Source organism: Spermophilus citellus, assembly GCF_964194105.1.
Source record: "Spermophilus citellus genome assembly, chromosome: 6".
Classification (NCBI taxonomy): domain Eukaryota; kingdom Metazoa; phylum Chordata; class Mammalia; order Rodentia; family Sciuridae; genus Spermophilus; species Spermophilus citellus.
This window is the reverse complement of record NC_138187.1, coordinates 15107512-15133762: the sequence shown is the minus strand read 5'-3', so window position 1 is coordinate 15133762 and position 26251 is coordinate 15107512. Positions and strand designations below refer to the sequence as shown.

The window sequence follows — 26251 nt, the reverse complement described above, 5'->3', positions numbered from 1 at the left end:
TTGATTTTGTTGCATATGGATTTCCAGTTTTCCCAACACCATTTGTTGAAGATGCTATCCTTCCTCCATTGCATGCTTTTAGCCCCTTTATCAAATATAAGATAGTTGTAGTTTTTTGGATTGGTTTCTGTGTCCTCTATTCTGTACCATTGGTCCAGCCACCTGTTTTGGTACCAGTACCATGCTGTTTTTGTTACTATTGCTCTGTAGTATAGTTTGAAGCCTGGTATCGCTATACCGCCTGATTCACACTTCCTGCTTAGCATTGTTTTTGCTATTCTGGGTCTTTTATTTTTCCATATGAATTTCATGATTGCTTTCTCTATTTCTCCAAGAAATGCCGTTGGGATTTTGATTGGCATTGCATTAAACCTATAGAGAACGTTTGGTAATATCGCCATTTTGATAATGTTAGTTCTGCCTATCCATGAACAGGGTATATTTTTCCATCTTCTAAGATCTTCTTCTATTTCTCTCTTTAGGGTTCTGTAGTTTTCATTGTATAAGTCTTTCACCTCTTTTGTTAGGTTGATTCCCAAGTATTTTATTTTTTTTGAGGATATTGTGAATGGAGTGTTTTTCCTCATTTCCGTTTCAGAAGTTTTGTCGCTGATATACAGAAATGCCTTTGATTTATGTGTGTTGATTTTATATCCTGCCACTTTGCTGAATTCATTTATTAGTTCTAGCAGTTTCTTTGTAGACCCTTTTGGGTCTTCTAGGTATAGAATCATGTCATCTGCAAATAGTGATAATTTAAGTTCTTCTTTTCCTATTTTTATGCCTTTAATTTCTTTCGTCTGTCTAATTGCTCTGGCCAGTGTTTCCAGAACTATATTGAATAGAAGTGGTGATAGAGGGCATCCCTGTCTTGTTCCGGATTTTAGAGGGAATGCCTTCAATTTTTGTCCATTCAGAATGATGCTAGCCTGAGGCTTAGCATAGATAGCTTTTACAATGTCAAGGTAAGTTCCTGTTATCCCTAGTTTTTCTAATGTTTTGAACATAAAGGGATGCTGTACTTTGTCGAATGCTTTCTCTGCATCTATCGAGATGATCATATGGTTCTTATCTTTAAGTCTATTGATGTGGTGAATAACATTTATTGATTTCCGTATATTGAACCAGCCTTGCATCCCAGGGATGAATCCTACTTGATCATGGTGCACAATTTTTTTGATATGTTTTTCAATCCGATTCGCCAGAATTTTATTGAGGATTTTTGCATCTATGTTCATTAGAGATATTGGTCTGTAGTTTTCTTTCTTTGAAGTGTCTTTGTCTGGTTTAGGAATCAGGGTGATGTTGGCCTCGTAGAATGAATTTGGAAGTTCTCCCTCTTTTTCTATTTCCTGAAATAGCTTGAAAAGTATTGGTATTAGTTCCTCTTTAAAGGTTTTGTAAAACTCTGCTGTATACCCATCCGGTCCTGGGCTTTTCTTAGTTGGTAGTCTTTTGATGGTTTCTTCTATTTCCTCAATTGATATTGGTCTGTTTAGGTTGTCTATATCCTCCTGACTCAATCTGGGCAGATCATATGACTTAAGAAATTTATCGATGCCTTCACTATCTTCTATTTTATTGGAGTATAAGGATTCAAAATAATTTCTGATTATCTTCTGTATTTCTGAAGTGTCTGTTGTGATGTTGCCTTTTTCATCCCATATGCTAGTAATTTGAGTTCTCTCTCTTCTTCTCTTCATTAGCATGGCTAAGGGTCTGTCGATTTTATTTATTTTTTCAAAGAACCAACTTTTAGTTTTGTCAATTTTTTCAATTGTTTCTTTTGTTTCGATTTCATTAATTTCAGCTCTGATTTTAATTATTTCTTGCCTCCTACTTCTTTTGCTGTTGTTTTGCTCTTCTTTTTCTAGGATTTTGAGATGTAGTATGAGATCATTTATTTATTGGTTTTTTCTTTTTTTAAGGAATGAACTCCAAGCAATGAATTTTCCTCTTAGAACTGCTTTCAATGTGTCCCATAAATTCCAATATGTTGTGTCTGTGTTTTCATTTATCTCTAAGAATTTTTTAATTTCCTCCTTGATGTCTTCTATAACCCACTGATCTTTCAGTAACCTATTGTTCATTCTCCAAGTGATGCATGATTTTTCCTTCCTTCTTTTATCGTTGATTTTCAGTTTAATTCCATTATGATCAGATAAGATGCATGGTATTATCTCTACTCCTTTATATTGTCTAAGAGTTGCCCTGTGACATAATATATGATCTATTTTTGAGAAGGATCCATGTGCTGCTGAGAAAAAAGTGTAACTGCTTGATGTTGGGTGGTATATTCTATATATGTCCATTAAGTCTAGGTTATTAATTGTGTTATCGAGTTCTATAGTTTCCTTATTCAACTTTTGTTTGGAAGATCTGTCCAGTGGTGAGAGAGGTGTGTTGAAGTCTCCCATGATTATTGTATGGTGGTCTATTAGACTCTTGAACTTGAGAAGAGTTTGGTTGATGGACTAGCTGCACCATTGTTTGGGGCATATATATTTATGATTGTTATGTCTTGTTGGTGTATGGTTCCCTTGAGCAGAATGTAGTGTCCCTCTTTATCCCTTTTGATTAACTTTGGCTTGAAATCTATTTTATTTGATATGAGTATGGACACTCCTGCTTGTTTCCGAAGTCCATATGAGTGATATGATTTTTCCCAACCTTTCACCTTCAGTCTATGTATGTCTTTTCCTATCAAATGCGTCTCCTGTAGGCAGCATATTGTTGGGTCTTGTTTTGTGATCCATTCTACTAGCCTGTGTCTCTTAATTGGTGAGTTTAAGCCATTAACATTTAGGGTTATTATTGAGATATGGGTTGTTCTTCCAGCCATATTTGTTTATTTATGTTACTAAACATGGTTTGTTTTCCTCTTTGATTATTTTCCCCCCTTTACTGTCCTACCTCCCACTGTTGGTTTTCATTGTTATTTTCCATTTCCTCTTCCTGTAATGTTTTGCCAAGGATGTTTTGAAGAGATGGTTTTCTAGCTGCAAATTCTTTTAACTTTTGTTTATCGTGGAAGGTTTTAATTTCATCTTCCATCCTGAAGCTTAATTTCACTGGATACACGATTCTTGGTTGGAACCCATTTTCTTTCAGTGTTTGAAATATGTTATTCCAGGATCTTCTAGCTTTCAGAGTCTGTGTTGAATGATCAGCTGTTATCCTGATTGGTTTACCCCTAAATGTAATCTGCTTCCTTTCTCTTGTAGCTTTTAAAATTCTCTCCTTATTCTGTATGTTGGGCATCTTCATTATAATGTGTATATGTGTGGATCTCTTATGATTTTGCACATTCGGCGTCCTGTAGGCTTCAGGATTTGGGATTCTGTCTCATTCTCAAGTCTGGGAAGTTTTCTTGTATTATTTCATTGAATAGATTGTTTATTCCTTTGGTTTGGAGCTCTGTGCCTTCCTGTATCCCAATGACTCTTAAGTTTGGTCTTTTAATGTTATCCCATATTTCTTGGATGTTCTGCTCATGGTTTCTTAGCAGACTTGCTGAGCTGTCTATGTTCTTTTCAAGTTGAAATACTTTGTCTTCATTGTCTGATGTTCTATTTTCTAAGTGTTCTACTCTGCTGGTAGTATTCTCAATTGAGTTTTTAAGTTGGTTTATTGCTTCCTGCATTTCTAGGATTTCTGTTTGTTTGTTTTTTATTACCACTATCTGCCTGTATAGTTGATCTTTTGCTTCTTGGATTTGTTTATGTAATTCATTGTCGAAGTGATCTTTCTTTGTCTGATTTTGCTGTCTAATGTCTTCCTTGAGACTCCAGATCATCTGAAGCATGTATATCCTGAATTCTTTATCTGACATTCCATCTGCTGCAGCTATTACCTCTTCTAAAGTTGAGTTGACCTGCATTGCTTGTTGTCCTTTCTTTCCTTGTCTCTTCATACTGCTAGCGTTTCTTCCTGCTTGGTGAAACTGTTGTGTTTTTTAAATTTTCCCTGTATGTATTTATATTGCTCTTGTATAGTTGAAAATTCTCCCTTGCAGGAGCGGGCAGCAGCTGTGCTCCTCCTCCAATTGGGGTGACGTGTCTACCATGCGGGCAGGCCACTGGGCCTGTTCTCCAGTTGGTCGCAGGTCTGCCAACATTGTGGGCACGGGCGGCGCCTCTGTTCTGCCCCTACTCCAAATGGGGTGATGTGTCTGGCGTGCCGGCAGGCTGCTGGGCCTGTTCCGCCGGTCGGTCGCAGGCCTGCCTACCTTGCGGGCGCGGGTGGCGGCTCTGCTTGGCCCCTACTCCAGTTGGGGTGACATGATACCACGCCTATGGGTCGCTGGGCCTGTTCCGGGCACGGGCAGCGGCTCTGCTCTGCCCCTCTGGCCTCCACAGTATTCAGCAGGACCCGGACCGAGAAGCAGTTTCTGCAGGTTCTTTAGCCCTGGGCCAGAGCAATTCCGGGAGCCAGTATTCGGCCACTCCTGGCTCGGTGTATGTTGTGATAGGAGCAGGCTCCACGAAGCAGTTTCCGCCGGTTCTTTAGCACTGAGCCTGAGTAATTTGTCTGCGAGATGCAGGCAAATGGCAGCTTGAAATTACCTGTTCTATAGCTGAATGAGCTGTGATCAGTCGAAAACAGGGATGGTGACGTCAGCTCTCCAAGATGGTGGCTGCTGGCTTCCTCTGTGGTCTGACCAGTGTGGAGAACCGAATTGGACCGCTTCCTTCCCCCGTCTCAAACCCAGAATTCAGCACTGTGTACAGCGATTGCACAGCTGGCAGGAGCCCACAGAATCCGCAGCACTGTATCTTTGCGTTGCTATCTCGTCGTTTCCCAGCACGCGCTGCAGGCTCTAGCTGCGGGGCGATTTGCTATAAGCAGCGTGACCCTCCCTGCTGACAAATTGCTCACGTTTGAGCCACCGTAGCTGATCCTCATGCGATGAAAATCCTTCCTCTAGGTTTTGGAGCACCCCAATTTTGCTGGAAATTCCTAACAAGATAGCTTTTAGTGGTTCTAACTCGTCATTCTCCTGCACAGTGACGCGGTACACGGGGGTGATGCACTCCCTTCGCCGCCATCTTCCCTTCCCAGTATCCCTAGCTCCAATAAGTCTTAAATTTGGTCTTCTTATGCTATCCCATATTTCTTGAATGTTCTGCTCATGGTTTCTCATCATTTTCACTGTATGATCTATATTCTTATCTGATATCCTATATTCTAAGTGTTCTACTTTGTTGTTGATGCTTTCATTTGAATTTTTAATTTGGTTTATAATTTCTTGAATTTCAAGGATTTATGTTTGCTTTTTTTTTTTAGAACCTCTATCTCCATGCTGAGGTGATTTTTTGCTTCTTTTGTTTATGTAGCTCATTGTCAAAGTGATCCTTCACTGCCTGTATTTGTTCTCTTATGTCTTCTTTGTGATCCCAGAACATTTTAACCATATATATCCTGAAATCTTTCTCTGTCCTTTTTTCTTCTGTAGCTGCCAATGCTTCTAATGGTGTGTTGTCTTGATTTGTTTGTGGTACATCCTTCCCTTGTCTTTTCATGTTGCTCATGTGTCTTCCTTTCCAGCTCTGTGGATCTGGTGTATTATTGTTTTTACCCTATAGATTTGCAGTTCTCTTCTAGGGCTCCAAGATCTCTCATTTGTGTGGAAGGACAATGTTAACAGATTCCAATATCAACAATACATCACCTATGAACAAATTGTTGTTATTAAGACATTTACAGTTTAGTCTCAATGTCCAGAAATGTTGGATTCAATTATTATTTAAAATATAATCAGTAGTTTCATAAAAAGGTTTATAATTTCTGGCAGTGGAAACGGAACTGTGGGTCAGGCATAGGGTGATAAGCTGAGGGGAAAATATGTGAGGGTATAGAGTTAATATATCTTAGGAAATGTGAAGGAGAAATCTAATGAAGAGGGTTAGTAGCAGGAGAATTGGCAGGAAGTAATTTATGGTAGACAATTACATGGGAAGACAGTAGAGTACATAAAACTAACACAAATATGTATTTTAAAAAATACAGGATGTAAAAATAATAAAATTTGGAGAGTGAAGGAAGAAGAAAGAGAAAAAAGGGAAAGAAAAAAGAAGAAAAAGACAAAAAGGCTTATTCAACTCCTATATATTATATTATTCAGGTGACTCAGTCCTCAAAGTCCTATTTCATGCAAAGTTCTTGGTTTTATATATGTTGGAGATTTGAAGGCTAGTGGATAGAAGAGTATAAGAGAAAAGAAAAAGAAGAAGAAGAAGAAGAAGAAGGAGGAGGAGGAGGAGGAGGAGGAGGAGGAGGAGGAGGAGGAGAAGCTCTTAAAGATCCGTTTTTTTGTCTTCTCATCCAGTAGGTGAGGTTGTCTTATCCAGTAGGTGTCTCTGCCCTCAGGATGATGTAGGTAACCAGGGTGTGAAGACTGGACCTGGTGTGGAGCGTCTGGAAGCAGGGAGTGCTGCCCACCAGTTCCAGCAGGAAAACTGCATCTCACAGGTCTTTTTTTGTGACCACTCATCTGACTTGAGTCCCCGGTATCTTCTCCTCTTGCCTGGAGATTTCCCAGATCCTGGTCTCTCTGTTATCCTCCAGACTTTAGTCCCCTCCCTTACTTATCAGGTCCCAACTGCGGGACCTCTCCCAGGGCTCATACCAGGTGGTGCATGGCGCAGCTCTGTTCGCACTGCACTCCTGTCCAACTGAGAGCTGTTTTTGTGTTGGGTGGTCACCATGCTGAATTACCATCACTGGGTAGGTAGGGGATTGGAAATCAGGTACCTGCTCAGATGGCCATCCAATCTGTTAGTCATGCCCACCAAAAAATGGTGAGGAAGGTTTTCAAAGATGGAGTTGGTCTGCTTCCAGCGCCAGGGTGTCTGGTGAAGTCGGGGGAGCTGGGTGATGGCCTTGTGCTATGGATAGGTAGCAGCTGAGTGACCTGCATGGGAGCAGATTGCAGTTCGGAGTTCTGCAGAGGTGCTGATAGATAGTTCTGCTAAGCCGCTTGTGAGCCTTGTGTGAACTAGAACTGCAGGCTTTGGTTCCGGCATCTGGAGACTTACTTGAGCACAGAGGCTCTGATTTTTTTCATGGGTGGTTGCAGCGCTGGTGGTTTCTGCGAAAACTCGCTGTATAAGGGTCCTCTCACACTCTCTGAGATGTTGTATTCCATCTAGGTGAGACCTTGTGGAGAAGCTGCCTATCTGCTTTCTTGGTTTCATGCCACAGAGCAGCCAGTAATGGAACCTCCTCTATTCCATCATCTTGGATCAGTCTTCTCCCAAAGTCTTGTGGTGAAAACTTGGTCTCCAGTGCAGCAAGGCTCCAGGTGGGACTTCTTTTTAAAAAAATTTTTTTTTAGTTGTAGATGGACACAGTGCCTTTATTTTGCTTATTTATTTTTATATAATCAGTGGTGCTCAATATTGAACCCAGGGCCTCATGCTGCTAGGAAAGGACTCTACCCCAGCCACAACCCAGCCCTGAGGTGGGAATTTTAGGCAATAATTGGATCATGAGGGTTGTGACCCCATTAGTGGATTGATAGCTGAATGGAGTCAGTTGATCATGGACTGAGACCTTTGAAACCATGAGCCAAAGTAAACTTTTCCTTCTCTACTTATTCTTGTCAGGTATTTTGAAAAGTTGATTAAAGGTGTTATAGAAACTTTATCCTCATATACTTTGGAAAAGAGAGTTGCAACCCCGAAATTCTCCTTGGTTTGCTTGTTGCCTGGCAGTATTACTAGGAGGCAACAAGGTAATAAGTATAGAGTAATAGCTCCCAAACATAGCTCCACCCCAAACATTGCCACCCTTGTATTTCTAATGTATTTGTCATGGTCCTCTCTCTCTAATGTTTTTCTTTTTCCTAAATGTTCTTACTCACTTAAGGAAGACTTCCTCCATGGTAGTGACAGAGATGCCAAAGCTAGAAATGCCCAGCTCTGTCTGTCTTTCTTCCAGAGCAGTGAACAGAGCTTCAAACCTAGAAGTAGAAGAGAAAAAGCTGGCACTAAACTAGATGGTTTTTGTACTTATTTCATTTTATTCTAAACTGATTTCCCCTTAAAAGTAAGGAAAATGTAAATCATTCTTCACTTCAATACTTAGTAAAATTTCAGCACCATTGGTATATCAGAAAGGTGGAATAAATTGCTTCATACTCAGTTCTTGGATACATATAATTTTTGTCAAGAGACTATATATGTTAACACTCCAATTAGAGGATATGAATTTACTTAGAACACACACATATATATGCTATCAGTAAATAAAAAAGAAATCATATTTAATAGAAAAAAGGCACCCAGAAACAGAAAATGGAGTAATTACAGTAAACTTAAAGACAGAATGTGGGGGCTGGGGTTGTGGCTTGGCAGTAGAGCCTAGCACATACAAGGAACTGGGTTCAAACCTCAGCACCACATAAAAATAAATAAATAAAATAAAGGTATTGTGTCTAACTACAACTATTTTTTTTAAAAAAAGACAGAATGTGATTAAATATCTAGAAAAATCTATAGAAATTGCAATGATTACAGTATATAGAAATGGAGAACAGACTAGTAGAAGTTGAGCCATTTGCAATGTAGACATAGCCAGGCTTTTTAAAAAAATTTTTTTAGTGTTACTGGACCTTTATTTTATTCATTTATTTATATGCGGTGCTGAATATTGAAACCAGTGCCTCACACAGGTGAGGCAAGCACTCTACCACTGAGCCACAACCCCAGCCCCCATATCCAGACTTTAAAAAAAAACAGTTTTCCTGGAAAGATCTTATAGCACATTGTGTTCAGAATAATATCTTTTCCAGAAACTTCCAGTTCTCATAACCACCTCTTCTACATTCTCAGTGAAGGGAAACTGAAAGTATTTCAGTGTTGGGAGAATTAAAAATTCTCTTTGGAAAGAAAGTCTATAGGATTTCATATTCAAGCTTACATTCAGTCTAGTTTTTTACATTAGTTCTAATTTTACACCTTGAGGTTATATAGGACCTAAATCCACCTACCTGACAGCTTTTCAAATTTCAAGTTCACTTTCTCCCACTTCTTCATTCCTAGTACATGGCTTTTTAACTGAGATTACTCCATGTTTTCTTTTTTAATACTTTAGTTATGAAATCAATGTGTGCATTGTACAACATTCAGCAAATAAATGTATGAAGAAAATAAAATCCATTACAGCACTATGCCCCACAGATAGTCAACTGTTAATACATTTATGTTTTGGCATGCTTTATACAATATATAACAAAAGAAAGAGAAGACTATGTCAAGAAAAGAGAAGGTTATGTCTATGTCTTCCTAGAGCTATTAGAAAAATTACAAGTTTTAAATTAGAATGAGATTGTCATGTTTCCAGTTTCATAATACCACACAAATAGATGAAAAAGCACAGGCTTTGGAGATAAATGGGCCCGTGTTTTATTCTAACCTCTGTTACTAATTACTATTTAATAGTTTAATTTGATTTACTGCTTGATTTAGTCCTTCCAACCTTGAGTCATTTTATTAATTATAAAAAGGTAAAAGAAGTACATTTAACATTTATTCCTTTTCAGTCACTTTTTGATGGTCTGATGAGCTCACATATAGTTCATCCTAGCTTGGAGACATGAACTTATGTGCAGCTGTGAACAGCACCCTGAAGACATCTCTTTCCTTGTTGTTTGTTCATGCCTTTTAAATTAGAAGATCATTCTCTAATCAAAAATAATGAATCACAAAAGAAGTTGAAGAATTTTGCTTTCTTGGTGACAATACTGAAGTTCTTGGTTAAAGTACAATTTTAAAATTTCCTTTTTCTCATTGTCATATCCCAACTTCAAAATTCCAAATGGAGGTCTGGGATTGTGGCTCAGTGGTAGAATGCTTGCCTAGCACGTGTGAGGTCCTGGGTTTGATCCTAAGCACCATATAAAAAATAAAATAAAGATACTGTGTCCATCTACAACTAAAAAATAAAATAAAATAAATTCCAAATGGAATTTAAAGACAAGTAAAGGTTAAATTAGAGGAAGAGATCAAGACACTTCAAAAGATTCGTCACCAATGCAGAACTCAGTTCAAATTATTTTATTTGAATTAATCATGTTTATATTTAATTTCCTTTGAATTCTTTCCTAATTTGCCAATTCCAATCTCAAATACTAGTCTGCTTCTGTTCTACCAAAGAGAGATTTTGAACAATCATATCTTTCCTACTTTGTTGCATAGAAGCCAGGATTGTTTAAAACAATGTTATCATGTACACATATTTTGGAGTATACACAATATACAAACAGACACACACACACACACACATTGTGGAATGATTAAATATGCTTATTACCCCATATAGTGGTAATTTTGTTATAAAAACATACCTAATATCCACTTGCTTAGCATTTTTCAAGAATCTAATATATCATCATTAACTGAAGTTATTATGCTGTAAAGAAATCTCTTGAACTTATTCCTCCAATCTAACTGTAATTTTTTTTGAATTTTCACCTCACAAGTATTCTTCTTCTTTCTTTATTTTATCTATTTGGGGATCAAATGTGTCTAGTTTTTTAAGGCTTAAACTGAGCATAAATTCTTGAGATAAAAACAAAATATGTTTATTTTCCATTTTTAGACAAAGGAAATTTTTAGAAGAAAATAGCCTAAAAAGAGTCTCTAAGGCTATGTTTATGGATAAATTTTTAACTAACTCTCTTATATTAAGGTTACATTAACTGTAATTTTTTTCTGAAACAAATTTGTTTATTCAGCATTGTTCATAAAGAAATTTTGCACTGTGTAAATACAATTTCTTTTTTTTATTGTTGGTTGTTCAAAACATTACATAGTTCTTGACATATCATATTTCACACTTTGATTCAAGTGGGTTATGAACTCCCATTTCTACCCCGTATACAGATTGCAGAATCACATCAGTTACACTTCCATTGATTGACATATTGCCATACTAGTGTCTGTTGTATTCTGCTGCCTTTCCTATCCTCTACTATCCCCCCTCCCCTCCCCTCCCCTCCCCTCTTCTCTCTCTACCCCCTCTACTGTAATTCATTTCTCCCCCTTGTATTATTTTTCCCATTCCCATCACTTCCTCTTGTATGTAATTTTTTATAGCCCTGAGGGTCTCCTTCCATTTCCATGCAATTTCCCTTCTCCCTCGCTTTCCCTCCCACCTGTCATCCCTGTTTAATGTTAATCTTCTTCTCATGCTCTTCGTCCCTACTCTGTTCTTAGTTACTCTCCTTATATCAAAGAAGACATTTGGCATTTGTTTTTTAGGGATTGGCTGGCTTCACTTAGCATAATCTGCTCTAATGCCATCCATTTCCCTCCAATTCTAAGATTTTGTCATTTTTTAATGCAGAGTAATACTCCATTGTGTATATATGCCACATTTTTTTTTATCCATTCATCTATTGAAAGGCATCTAGGTTGGTTCCACAGTCTTGCTATTGTGAATTGTGCTGCTATGAACATTGATGTAGCAGTGTCCCTGTAGCATGCTCTTTTTAGGTCTTTAGGGAATAGACCAAGAAGGGGAATAGCTGGGTCAAATGGTGGTTCCATTCCCAGCTTTCCAAGAAATCTCCATACTGCTTTCCAAATTGGCTGCACCAATTTGCAGTCCCACCGACAATGAACAAGTGTACCCTTTTCCCCACATCCTCGCCAGCACTTGTTGTTGTTTGACTTCCTAATGGCTGCCAATCTTACTGGAGTGAGATGGTATCTTAGGGTGGTTTTGATTTGCATTTCTCTGACTGCTAGAGATGGTGAGCATTTTTTCATGTACTTGTTGATTGATTGTATGTCCTCCTCTGAGAAGTGTCTGTTCAGGCCCTTGGCCCATTTGTTGATTGGGTTATTTGTTAACTTATTGTCTAGTTTTTTGAGTTCTTTGTATACTCTGGATATTAGGGCTCTATCTGAAGTGTGAGGAGTAAAGGTTTGTTCCAAGGATGTAGGCTCCCTATTTACCTCTTTATTGTTTCTTTTGCTGAGAAAAAACTTTTTAGTTTGAGTAAGTCCCATTTGTTGATTTTAGTTATTAACTCTTGTGCTATGGGTATCCTATTGAGGAATTTGGAGCCTGACCCCACAATATGTAGATCATAGCCAACTTTTTCTTCTATCAGATGCCATGTCTCTGATTTGATATCAAGCTCCTTGATCCATTTTGAGTTAACTTTTGTGCATGGCGAGAGAAAGGGATTCAGTTTCATTTTGTTGCATATGGATTTCCAGTTTTCCCAACACCATTTGTTGAAGATGCTATCCTTCCTCCATTGCATGCTTTTAGCCCCTTTATCAAATATAAGATAGTTGTAGTTTTGTGGATTGGTTTCTGTGTCCTCTATTCTGTACCATTGGTCCAGCCACCTGTTTTGGTATCAGTACCATGCTGTTTTTGTTACTATTGCTCTGTAGTATAGTTTGAAGCCTGGTATCGCTATACCGCCTGATTCACACTTCCTGCTTAGCATTGTTTTTGCTATTCTGGGTCTTTTATTTTTCCATATGAATTTCATGATTGCTTTCTCTATTTCTCCAAGAAATGCCGTTGGGATTTTGATTGGCATTGCATTAAACCTATAGAGAACGTTTGGTAATATCGCCATTTTGATAATGTTAGTTCTGCCTATCCATGAACAGGGTATATTTTTCCATCTTCTAAGATCTTCTTCTATTTCTCTCTTTAGGGTTCTGTAGTTTTCATTGTATAAGTCTTTCACCTCTTTTGTTAGGTTGATTCCCAAGTATTTTATTTTTTTTGAGGATATTGTGAATGGAGTGGTTGTCCTCATTTCCATTTCAGAGGATTTGTTGCTGATATACAGGAATGCCTTTGATTTATGCGTGTTGATTTTATATCCTGCCACTTTGCTAAATTCATTTATTAGCTCTAGTAGTTTCTTTGTAGACCCTTTTAGGTCTGCTAGGTATAGAATCATGTCATCTGCAAATAGTGATAATTTAAGTTCTTCTTTTCCTATTTTTATGCCTTTAATTTCTTTCGTCTGTCTAATTGCTCTGGCCAGTGTTTCCAGAACTATATTGAATAGAAGTGGTGATAGAGGGCATCCCTGTCTTGTTCCGGATTTTAGAGGGAATGCCTTCAATTTTTGTCCATTCAGAATGATGCTAGCCTGAGGCTTAGCATAGATAGCTTTTACAATGTCAAGGTAAGTTCCTGTTATCCCTAGTTTTTCTAATGTTTTGAACATAAAGGGATGCTGTACTTTGTCGAATGCTTTCTCTGCATCTATCGAGATGATCATATGGTTCTTATCTTTAAGTCTATTGATGTGGTGAATAACATTTATTGATTTCCGTATATTGAACCAGCCTTGCATCCCAGGGATGAATCCTACTTGATCATGGTGCACAATTTTTTTGATATGTTTTTCAATCCGATTCGCCAGAATTTTATTGAGGATTTTTGCATCTATGTTCATTAGAGATATTGGTCTGTAGTTTTCTTTCTTTGAAGTGTCTTTGTCTGGTTTAGGAATCAGGGTGATGTTGGCCTCGTAGAATGAATTTGGAAGTTCTCCCTCTTTTTCTATTTCCTGAAATAGCTTGAAAAGTATTGGTATTAGTTCCTCTTTAAAGGTTTTGTAAAACTCTGCTGTATACCCATCCGGTCCTGGGCTTTTCTTAGTTGGTAGTCTTTTGATGGTTTCTTCTATTTCCTCAATTGATATTGGTCTGTTTAGGTTGTCTATATCCTCCTGACTCAATCTGGGCAGATCATATGACTTAAGAAATTTATCGATGCCTTCACTATCTTCTATTTTATTGGAGTATAAGGATTCAAAATAATTTCTGATTATCTTCTGTATTTCTGAAGTGTCTGTTGTGATGTTGCCTTTTTCATCCCATATGCTAGTAATTTGAGTTCTCTCTCTTCTTCTCTTCATTAGCATGGCTAAGGGTCTGTCGATTTTATTTATTTTTTCAAAGAACCAACTTTTAGTTTTGTCAATTTTTTCAATTGTTTCTTTTGTTTCGATTTCATTAATTTCAGCTCTGATTTTAATTATTTCTTGCCTCCTACTTCTTTTGCTGTTGTTTTGCTCTTCTTTTTCTAGGATTTTGAGATGTAGTATGAGATCATTTATTTATTGGTTTTTTCTTTTTTTAAGGAATGAACTCCAAGCAATGAATTTTCCTCTTAGAACTGCTTTCAATGTGTCCCATAAATTCCAATATGTTGTGTCTGTGTTTTCATTTATCTCTAAGAATTTTTTAATTTCCTCCTTGATGTCTTCTATAACCCACTGATCTTTCAGTAACCTATTGTTCATTCTCCAAGTGATGCATGATTTTTCCTTCCTTCTTTTATCGTTGATTTTCAGTTTAATTCCATTATGATCAGATAAGATGCATGGTATTATCTCTACTCCTTTATATTGTCTAAGAGTTGCCCTGTGACATAATATATGATCTATTTTTGAGAAGGATCCATGTGCTGCTGAGAAAAAAGTGTAACTGCTTGATGTTGGGTGGTATATTCTATATATGTCCATTAAGTCTAGGTTATTAATTGTGTTATCGAGTTCTATAGTTTCCTTATTCAACTTTTGTTTGGAAGATCTGTCCAGTGGTGAGAGAGGTGTGTTGAAGTCTCCCATGATTATTGTATGGTGGTCTATTAGACTCTTGAACTTGAGAAGAGTTTGGTTGATGGACTAGCTGCACCATTGTTTGGGGCATATATATTTATGATTGTTATGTCTTGTTGGTGTATGGTTCCCTTGAGCAGAATGTAGTGTCCCTCTTTATCCCTTTTGATTAACTTTGGCTTGAAATCTATTTTATTTGATATGAGTATGGACACTCCTGCTTGTTTCCGAAGTCCATATGAGTGATATGATTTTTCCCAACCTTTCACCTTCAGTCTATGTATGTCTTTTCCTATCAAATGCGTCTCCTGTAGGCAGCATATTGTTGGGTCTTGTTTTGTGATCCATTCTACTAGCCTGTGTCTCTTAATTGGTGAGTTTAAGCCATTAACATTTAGGGTTATTATTGAGATATGGGTTGTTCTTCCAGCCATATTTGTTTATTTATGTTACTAAACATGGTTTGTTTTCCTCTTTGATTATTTTTCCCCCCTTTACTGTCCTACCTCCCACTGTTGGTTTTCATTGTTATTTTCCATTTCCTCTTCCTGTAATGTTTTGCCAAGGATGTTTTGAAGAGATGGTTTTCTAGCTGCAAATTCTTTTAACTTTTGTTTATCGTGGAAGGTTTTAATTTCATCTTCCATCCTGAAGCTTAATTTCACTGGATACACGATTCTTGGTTGGAACCCATTTTCTTTCAGTGTTTGAAATATGTTATTCCAGGATCTTCTAGCTTTCAGAGTCTGTGTTGAATGATCAGCTGTTATCCTGATTGGTTTACCCCTAAATGTAATCTGCTTCCTTTCTCTTGTAGCTTTTAAAATTCTCTCCTTATTCTGTATGCTGGGCATCTTCATTAAAATGTGTATAGGTTTGGATCTCTTATGATTTTGCACATTCGGCGTCCTGTAGGCTTCTTGGATTTGGGATTCTGTCTCATTCTCAAGTCTGGGAAGTTTTCTTGTATTATTTCATTGAATAGATTGCTCATTCCTTTGGTTTGGACCTCTATACCTTCCTGTATCCCAATGACTCTTAAGTTTGGTCTCTTTATATTATCCCATATTTCTTGGATGTTCTGCTCATGGTTTCTTAACAGTCTTGCTGAGCTGTCTATGTTCTTTTCAAGTTGAAATACTTTGTCTTCATTGTCTGATGTTCTATTTTCTAAGTGTTCTACTCTGCTGGTAGTATTCTCAATTGAGTTTTTAAGTTGGTTTATTGCTTCCTGCATTTCTAGGATTTCTGTTTGTTTGTTTTTTATTACCACTATCTGCCTGTATAGTTGATCTTTTGCTTCTTGGATTTGTTTATGTAATTCATTGTCGAAGTGATCTTTCTTTGTCTGATTTTGCTGTCTAATGTCTTCCTTGAGACTCCAGATCATCTGAAGCATGTATATCCTGAATTCTTTATCTGACATTCCATCTGCTGCAGCTATTACCTCTTCTAAAGTTGAGTTGACCTGCATTGCTTGTGGTCCTTTCTTTCCTTGTCGTTTCATACTGCTCGTGTTTCTTTCTGCTTGGTGAAACTGTTGTGTTTTAGAAATTTTCCCTGTATGTATTTATATTGCTCTTGTATAGCTGAAAAGTCTCCCTTGCCGGGCGGGCAGCGGCTTTGCTCCTCCTCCTATTGGGGTGATCTGTCTACCATGCTGGCGGGCCACTGGGTCTGTTCTGCCTGTCAGTCGCAGGTCTGCCTACCTTGTAGGCGCGGGTGGCGGCTCTGCTCTGCACCTCCTCCAGTTGGTGTGACGTGTCTATTATGCCCGCGGAGCCCTGAGCCTGTTCTGCTGTTCGGTCACAGGTCTGCCTACCTTGCAGGCATGGTAGGCGGCTCTGCTCTGCCCCTACTCCAATTGGGGTGATTTGACTTCCACGCCGGCGGGTCGCTGGGCCTGTTCCGTGCGTGGGCAGCGGCTCTGCTCTACCCCTACTCCAATTGTTGTGACGTGACTACCACACCGGCGGGCCACTGGGCCTGTTCATGGTGCGGGCAGCCGCTCTGCTCTGCCTCTACTCCAATTGGGGTGACGTGACTACCACGCTGGCGGACTGCTGGGCTATTCTGGGCACGGCTGGCGGCTCTGCTCTGCCCCTACTCCAATTGGAGTGACATGACTACCACGCCAGCGGGCCTCTGGGCCTGGTCCGGGCACTGGTGGCGGCTCTGCTCTGCCCCTACTCCAATTGGGGTGATGTGTCTACCATGCCGGCAGGCCGCTGGGCCTGTTCCTCCGGTCGGTCGCAGGTCTGCCTACCTTGCGGGCTCGGGCGGTGGCTCTGCTCGGCCCCTACTGCAGTTGGGGTGAGGTGGTACCATATCGGCGGGTCGCTAGGCCTGTTCCGGGCGCGGGCAGCAGCTCTGCTCTGCCCCTCTGGCCTCCACAGTATTCAGCAGGATCCGGACCGAGAAGCAGTTTCCGCGGGTTCTTTAGCCCTGGGCTAGAGCAGTTCCGGGAGCCAGAATTTGGCCGCTCTGGCTCGGTGTATGTTCTGATAGGAGCAGACTCCAAGAAGCAGTTTCCGCGGGTTCTTTAGCATTGAGCCTGAGTAATTTGTTACGAGACGCAGGTGAATGGCAGCCTGAAATTACCTGTTCTATAGTTGAATGAGCTGCGATTAGTTGAAAACAGGGATGATGACGTCAGCTCTCCAAGATAGTGGCCACTGGCCTCCTCTGTGGTCTGACCGGTGAGGAGAACCGAACTGCACCGCTTCCTTCCCCTGTCTCAAACCCAGAATTCAGCACTGTGTACAGTGATTGCACAGCTGGTAGGACCCCACAGAATCTGCAGCGCTGTATCTTTGGGTTGCTATCTCATTGCTTCCCAGCGCGTGCTGCAGATTCTAGCCACGGGGAGATTTGCTGAATAAGCAGCGTGACCCTCCTTGCTGACAAATTGCTCACGTTTGAGCCCCTGTAGCTGATCCTCATGCGATGAAAATCCTTCCACTAGGTTTTGGAGCACCCCAGTTTTGCTAGAAATTCCTAACAAGATAGTTTTTAGCTGTTCTAACTCATCATTCTCCCGAACAGTGATGCGGTACACGGGGGTGATGCACTCCCTTCGCTGCCATCTTCCCTCCCCCCACATTAACTGTAATTTTGTATCCCCTGACCAACATCTTCTGAATTCCTGAATCCAAATGCCCCAGTCTCTTCTCTGTTTCTATGAGATATAATTTTAGATTCCACGAGTGAGATCAATCATGCATATCTGTGCCTGGCTTATTTCATTTAACACAATGTCCCTTTAGTTCATCCCGTGACAGGATTTCATTCCTTTTGTGGTCAAATAGTATCCCATTGGCTTATATGCCATGTTTCTTAATCCATTTATTTGTCAATGGCCATTTAGGTTGATTCCATATCTTGACTACTGTGAATAGGGCTGCAATATCGGGGAGTGCTAATATCTCTTCAACATACTGATTTCTTTTCCTTTGGATATATAATAAGTAGGATAAATATCTCACATGGTGATACTATATTCAGTTTTTTTTCTTTGAGGAATCTCTACACTGTCTTCCAAAATGGCTGTACTAATTTACATTCTTACTCCACAGTGTATAAGGGTTCCATTTCCTTCACATCTTTGCCAACACTTATAATTTGTCTCTTTGATAATTATGGCTTTTAATTTGTATCCCCCTGGAATTAAGTGATGCTGAATATTTCTTCATATACATCTTGGCATTTTTATTGTCTTCCCTTTTATTATGGCACTGGGGATTGAACCCATCCATGTCCTTACATATGTTAGGCAAGCACTCCATCACCAAGGTACGTAATTATATCTCCAACCCTGTGTTTGAGATCCTACTGCATTAGCCTTTTGAAATCACAGGCATGTGCCACCACACCCAGCTGTATGTCTTGAGAAATGTCTATTAAGGTCTTTTGCCCATTTAAAAAAATCAGGTTGCTTCTTGAATTTGAGTTATGTTTCTTATATATTTTGGATATTAACTCCTTATCAGATGTGCAGTCTGAATTTCTTTTTCTCCCATTCTGTAGGTTGTCTTTCTGTAGTTGTTTTCATTTGCTGTGCAAAAACTTTTAGTTTGATGAAATGCCATGTATATTTCTGTTTTTTTGTCTGTTCTTTTGAGGTCATCTCCAAAAGATCTTTGCTCAAATGAATGCCATAGACCTTTCCTCCTATTTTCCTCTATTAGGTTCATAATTTTATGTTTTATGTTTAAATCCCTAATCCATTTAGATTTTGAATATGGTATGAAACAAGTACATAATTTCATTCTTTCAAATGTTGACACACAGTTTTTAAAACACCCTTTACTGAAGAGACTGTCCTTTCTCAGCTATATATCTTGGTGTCTTTGTTGAAAATAAGTTGGCTACATCATCGGTCCTCTATTATTTCATGGGTCTATACATCTTTTTTTAGCCATATCATACTGTTTTGTGTATTAGTTTTACAGTATATTATGAAGTCAGGTGTTGTGATACTTCCAGCTTTGTTCTATTTATTTGAGATTCTTTTGTAGCTCCATACAAATTTTGGTATTTAAAAAATATAAAGAATGTCACTTGTATTTTGATAGGGACTGCATTAAATCTGTAGGTTGCTTTGGGTAGTTGTGAACATTTTAACAATATTAATTCTTCCCATCTATAAACATATAATATCTATACATTTATTTGTGTATTCATCAGTGTTCTATAATTTTCAGTGTAAAGGTCTTTAACTCTCCATGACTTAATTTATTCCTATTTTATTTTTTGGTACCTATTTTAAATTGGATTGTTTTCTTGTTTTTTTAATATAGTGTAAATTTCTATATATTACATTAGTGTGCATTTCTATACACTATTAATTTTTGATTTAAAAATTATGTTGTTGCATAATGTACATATTTTGGGGGTATAGTGTAGTGTTTAAAAACATGTACACAGTGCATAATGATCAAATTTAAGCAGTTAGCATATTCATTATCTTGAATTTTTAAATGTTTTTTGTTCAACATAAAAATTTAAAATTAATTTGAAAAGGTTTTTTATTAGTGTGTTAAAGTCATACATAACAGTGGGGTGCATTCTGACCCAATATGATTACTATATATGATGTGCACTGAACATACTTTGCTTCATTTCAGTCCCCAGTATTTCCACTTTTCTCCCCTTTCTTCCATTCCTTGCTCCCCTTCCTCTACTTTATTGGCATTCTTTTTTCTAAACTGATACTTTATAGATACACATGAAGGTGGGATTCACTGTGGTATAGTTATATATTTACATAGAATAATTTGGTAAATTTCATCACAAAGTTCATTTTTTTCCTATCCCTCTTCCTTCTCCCTCAATCTTCTTCCTCTACTCTACTGATTTCCCTTCTGCTTTCAAGAGTATCACTTTCCCCCCTTATTTTGCTCTAGCTTCTGTACATGAAAAAAAATATTTGACCCTTGACTTTCTGATCCTGGCTTATTTCAGTTAGCATGATGTTCTCCACTTCCATCCACCTACCAGCAAATGCCATAATTTCATTCTTCTTTATGGCTGAATAAAACTTGGTATACACACACACACACACACACACACACACATACACACATACACACACATTTTCTTCATTCGTTCATCTGCTGACAGGCACTTAAGCTGGCTTCATAATTTGGTTACTGTGAATTTGTGCTACTATAAATATTGATATGCTTGTATCACTAGAGTACGCTAATTTAAGATCTTTTGGATAAATACCAAGAAATAGGATAGCTGGGTCACATGGTGGTTCCAATTCTAGTTTTTTGAGGAATCTCCATACTGTTTTCCAGAGTGATTTTACTAATTTGTAGTCCCACCAACAATGTATGAGTGTACCTTTCCCCCACATCCTCACAAGCATCTATTATTAATTGTACTCTTGGTGATTTCTATTTTAACTGGAGTGAGATGAAATATCCATGTGAATTTTTTAAATTTTATTCTTTTAAAATTTGTTCTAATTAGTTATACATGACAGTATAATGTATTTTGACATATTGTATAAAAATGGAGCATAATTTCTCATTCATCTGGCTGCACATGGTGATGACTCACACTAGTAGAGTAATCATACATGTATATAGGTAGTAATATCTGTCTCACTCTACCATCCTTTGCATCCCCACCATCCCACCCCTCCCCTAACTCCCCTCTGCACAATTCAAAGTTCCTTTATCCTCCCTCCACCACCCCCCTATGGATCAGCATCTGCTTATCAGAGAAAACATTTGGCCTTTGGTTTGGGGGATTAGATTATTCACTTAGCATGATATTCTCTAGTTCCATTCATTTACCTGCAAATTCAATAATTTAGTTCTTTTTTAAGGCTGAGTAATATTTCATTGTGTATATGTACTACATTTTCTTTATACATTTATCTGTTAGGGTCTTCTAGATTGGCTCCAGAGCTTAGCTATTTTAAATTGAGCTGCTATAAACACTCATGTGGCTGCATTACTGTAGTATGCTGATTTTAAGTCCTGTGGGTATGATTTTAAGTAAGTGGGATAGCTGGGTTGAATGGTGGTTCCATTCCAAGTTTTCTAAGGAATCTCCATACTGCTTCCCATAGTCGCTGTTCCAATTTGCAGTCCCACCAGCAATGTATGAGTGTACCTTTCCCCCCACATCCTTGCCAACACTTATTGTTGTTTGTCTTAATGATAGCTGCCATTCTGACTGGAGTCAGAAATCTTAGATAGTTTTGTTTTGCGTTTCTCTAATTGCTAGAGATAAGGACCATTTTTTCATGTTTGTTCATAAATTGTATTTATTCTTCTGTGAAGTGTCTGTTTAGTTCCTTAGCCCATTTTTTGATTGGGTTACTTTTTTGGTGTTAAGTTTTCTGACTTATTTATATATCCTGGAAATTAATGCTCTACCCAAGGTACATGTGGTAAAGATTTCCCCCCATTTTGCAGGCTCTCTCTTCATGTTATTGATTGTTTCCTTTACTGAGAAAAAGCTTTTTAGTTTGAATACATCCCATTTATTGATTCTTAATTTTACTTCTTGTACTTTAGAAGTCTTGTTAAAGAAGTCAGGTCCTAAGCTGACATGATGAAGATTTAGGTCTAATTTTTCTTTTAAAAATAGTTTCCAATGATCCTCTGGATTTCAGTAGTGTCTGTGGCAATCACTCCTTTTTCATTTCTAATTATTGTTATTTGGGTCTTCTCTTTATTTTAGTTAGTTTGGCTAAGGATTTATCAATCTTGTTTATCTTTTCAAAGAAGCAACTCTTTGTTGCATTGATCATTCGTATTTTTTTAAAGAGAGAGAGAGAGAGAATTTTCATATTTAATTTTTAGTTTTCGGTGGACACAACATGTTTATTTGTATGTGGTGCTGAGGATCAAACCCAGGCGGCAAGCACACCAGGTGAGCGCACTACCGCTTGGGCCACATCCCTAGCCCGATCATTGGTATTTTTAAAGTCTCAATTTCATTGCTTTTAGCTCTGATCTTAATGATCTTCAGTATTCTACTCATTTGGGAATTAATTTGTTCTTTTTTTTCTATGGCCTTGAGTTGTAACATTAGATTATTTCTTTGAAAATTTTTTCCCCAAGGAATCTTTTTTTTCAGGGGGTGTCTGGGGGGGTACCAGGGATTGAACCTCAGGGGCACTCGGCCACTGAGCCACAACCTCAGCCTTATTTTGTATTTTATTTAGAGATAGGGTCTCACTGAGTTGCTTACTGACTCACTTTTGCTGAGGCTGTCTTTGAACTCACAATCTTCATGTCTCAGCCTCCCCAGCCACTAGGATTACAGGCATGCACCACTGCACCAGGCCCAAAGAAATCATTTCTATTGAATGCTATTTCCTCTCTCTGAATGTCTTCTGGATTTTTTCAAAGGCTCAGTTAAAAAAACTTGACAGTATTTTTAAAAATATTTTTAATTGTAGAAGGATACAATATCTTTATTATGTTTGTTTTTTATGTGGTGCTGGGGAATGAACCCAGTGCCTCACATGTGCTAGGCAAGCGCTCTAACCACTGAGCCACAAACCCAGCCCTCACAGTATTTTTTAAGTAGTGCATTATAATTATACATGGTGATGGGATTTGTTGCTACAGGGTCTATTTTTTACATGTAGATAGCTAATGCTACAATGTTTCCTCTTATAACTGATTTCATACTCTACCTGATATTTTGACATGTTGTATCTGTTCTCATTTTTAAATTTTTAAAAATTTCTCCTGACTTCTTCTAAATCCCATTCCTCATTCAAAAGTAAATTATTTAATCTTCATGTATTTATCCTTTGTGGTGATAACATTCGAATTCCTCTCTTGTATTTTTGAAATATACATGATTGTAAATGTTCAATTGGACACTAAAATTTATTCATACTATTTGTAACCTGGTACTCTGTATAACTTTTTAAAATCTCTCCCTTCCTCTGCCTTTTCCAGCCTCCAGTTATCACTCTTCTAACTCTCTACTTCTATCAGATTAATTTTTTTAGATTCTATAAATGACTGAGATCACGACATAATTGTCCTTCCTTGCCTGAATTATTTCACTTAACATAATGTTTTCTCAGCTCTTTTACATTTTCGAAAATGACTACAGTTGAACAGTATTAGTATATTGTACAAATATACTATCTTTTGTCTATCCATTTTATTGGTCAATGGACACTTAGGTTGATTTCCTAACTTGGCTGGTCAGTACTGTGATAAACATGGAAATTAAATAACTCTTTGATATATACTAATTTCATTTTCTTTGGATACATACCCAACAGTGAGTTTGTTAAATCATATAGTTCTATTTTAACAGTATGAATTCTTCTAATCTCTGAACATGAGATAATCTCTCCATTAGTATATTTTTCGGTTTCCTTCAGCAGCATTTATAATTTTTTGTGTATAGTTTTTAACTCCATTGTTTTGGCCTTAGTGTCAAATGGATAAAAAAAAAAGATTGGGAGAGTTCTTACAGCTATCTCTGTATATACATCCCTGTGTGTTTTCAGGATATATTTGTATACTGTTATCTATCATAGATGTACTAATATACCTTCTCACAGTATATAGGAATTCTTCTTTCTCCATAGCATTGCAAGTCTTTGTTATTTGTTGATAGCAGCTATTCTAACAAGTGTAAGGTAGTATCTCATTGTGGTTTTGATTTTGTATCCCCCAGTTCATAGTGGTGTTGAGCAGTTTTTTCATGTTCCTGTTAGCCATTTGTATGTCTTCTTTTGGGAAATGGTGTTCAAATATTTGTCCACTTTATTTTTTGTTTTGTTTTGTTTTGCTATTAAGATATTTGAAAAATTAGCTATCTACATGAAGTAGAATAAAACAGACCTCCCTCTCTCTCACCAGTGGCAAAAATTGGACACTAAAATTTATTCCTACTATTTGTAACCTGGTACTCTGTATAACCTTTTAAAATCTCTCCCTTCCTCTGCCATTTGACAATCAAAAAGGATTGAAAACTTCAATGTAAAGACCCAGAACTGTGAAACTTAAAAAGAAAATAGGCTAAAAAAAAAAAAAAAAGAAAATAGGCAAAATGCTTCATGATGTTGATCTAGACAACAATTTTCTTTTCTTGGATAATACCTCAAAAGATAAAGCAATAAAAGGAAAAATAAACAAATGAGATTAAACTAAAAAGTTGCTGTACAGTAAAGGAAAACAACAGAGTAAAGAGAAGCCTACACAATAGGAAAAAACATTTATACACAATGCATTGACATAGGATCACAATGTAAAACTCAATAACTACTGATATTTATATATTGATTTTACATTCGGCAACTTTTAGTAAGTTCTAACTTTTTTGTGGACCTAGGGTGTTCTATAAGATCATTTCATTTGCAAACAAAGATAATTTTGTTTTTTACTCACATTTTGGATGCCTCTTATTTTGTTCTCTTGCCTAATTTTCTTGCTAGAAATTCCAGTACTATGTTGAGTAGAAGTTTTAACAACACATTGGGATATTTAACTTAGTCATATTCTATATCTTCCTGTTTTGCCTTTGTGTTTACTAGATTTTAGATATCATTCTATTTTCTATATATACAAGAAACTACAGAATGGGAGAAAGTCTTTGCTTGCTATTCTTATGACAGAAGATTAATATCCAGAATAAATAAAGAACTCAAAAAACCTAACACCAAAATACCCCAAAGAGCCCAATTAATAAATGGGAAAATAAACTAAACAAACATTTCTCAAAAGAAATACAAATTGCCAACAAATATAAATAAAAAGTTCAACATCATTAACAATTAGGGAAATGCAAATTTAAACTACACTGAGAGTGGCCATAAAGAATATAAACAATATTGGTAGATTTGTAAATTAGTACAACCAGTATGGAAATCAATATGAAAGTTCTTCAAAAGACTAGACATGGAACCCCCAAAAGACCCAACTATACTACTTGGCATTTATCCTAAAGAATTAAAATCATTATACTATAGTGATACATACATACTTATGTTTATAGTAGCACAATTCACAATAGCAAAACTATGGAACCAGCTGAGGTGTCCATATACAGATTAATGGATAAAAAATGTGGCATATATATACTATAAAGTTTTATTCAGCCATAAAGAAAAATAAAATTATGTCATTTTCAGGAAAATGAATGGAACTAGAGACCATTTTATTAAGCAAAATAAGCTAAACTCAGATGGTCAAGGGTCATATGTTTTCTTTCTTATGTGGAAGCTAGAGAGGAAAAAGGAAAAGAAAGGTGTGGGGAGACCTCATGAAAATCAAAGTAGAGAGGAGGAAGGCAAGGAGGGAGAAGGGGAGGGAAAGGAAAGGAAAATACTAAGAGATGATATTGGATAAATTATATTGTTATGTAGTGTTTATGTATGAAGACATGACAATAGATCCAAACATTATTTATAGTTAAAATGAAGCAATAAAAATGTGGGTAAAGAAGTCTGATATTTTCCTCCTTCGACCAAGCATTAGATTTAGAATAGCAGTTTTTTTTCCTCATTTCTTTCATCTTCCTAGGATGGGTAATCATAGGCAAGAAAAGTCTATAACATGTCAGAAGAGTGCTTTGAGGTAAATAAAACATATATGTCTATACTTGAATTATTCCCTTTACTACATAATCTTGATTAAATCTTGTATCAGTAATAAATTATGCAATTGTTCCTTTGAGCTTGCAAGAGTTTTAACATTAACTGATACACATTATTTTTCCTGTATGTACGTTTCTACCTTATAGCTCAAAGAGTTTAATCACATAAATATTCCCTGATATATAGCACAATTCTGACCTTTCTCTTACCTATACCTTTGAAGTGCTGCATATCATGCCATAGCTATGTTGTAAACTTAAGTTTCATTCTAGCAAGTCTTAGCATTGTGCAAAACCATTGTGTAAAGTTACAACATAGTTTTAAGTCTTCAAGAATACTTTCCTTGTGAATTGGAATACAGGTATGTGTGATTTTTTTCTTTTCCATGTTATTTATTCAGCCAAATAAATTCATATCAGAAATATGTCTGTTAAAATGTAAATGTTTGATTACTGTCAGCTGATCAGAAATATGTCTGTTAAAATATAAGTGTTTGACTACTGTTAAAATTTTAGTTGAATGGAAATCATTAAGAATTTAACCAC

General features: G+C 37.2%; 1 protein-coding gene across 1 annotated transcript in view; it reads right to left on the bottom strand.

Moving 5' to 3' along the window:
• The window catches only part of LOC308652313 (phospholipid-transporting ATPase ABCA3-like), a gene marked incomplete at both ends in the record, with an annotated part of 136600 nt that overhangs the window by 32550 nt on the left and 77799 nt on the right, over positions 1–26251 (bottom strand). The window contains one exon of the mRNA XM_081300060.1: positions 7865–7963. Coding sequence (XP_081156186.1) covers positions 7865–7963 — 99 coding nt within the window. The remainder of the gene's footprint in view (positions 1–7864; positions 7964–26251) is intronic.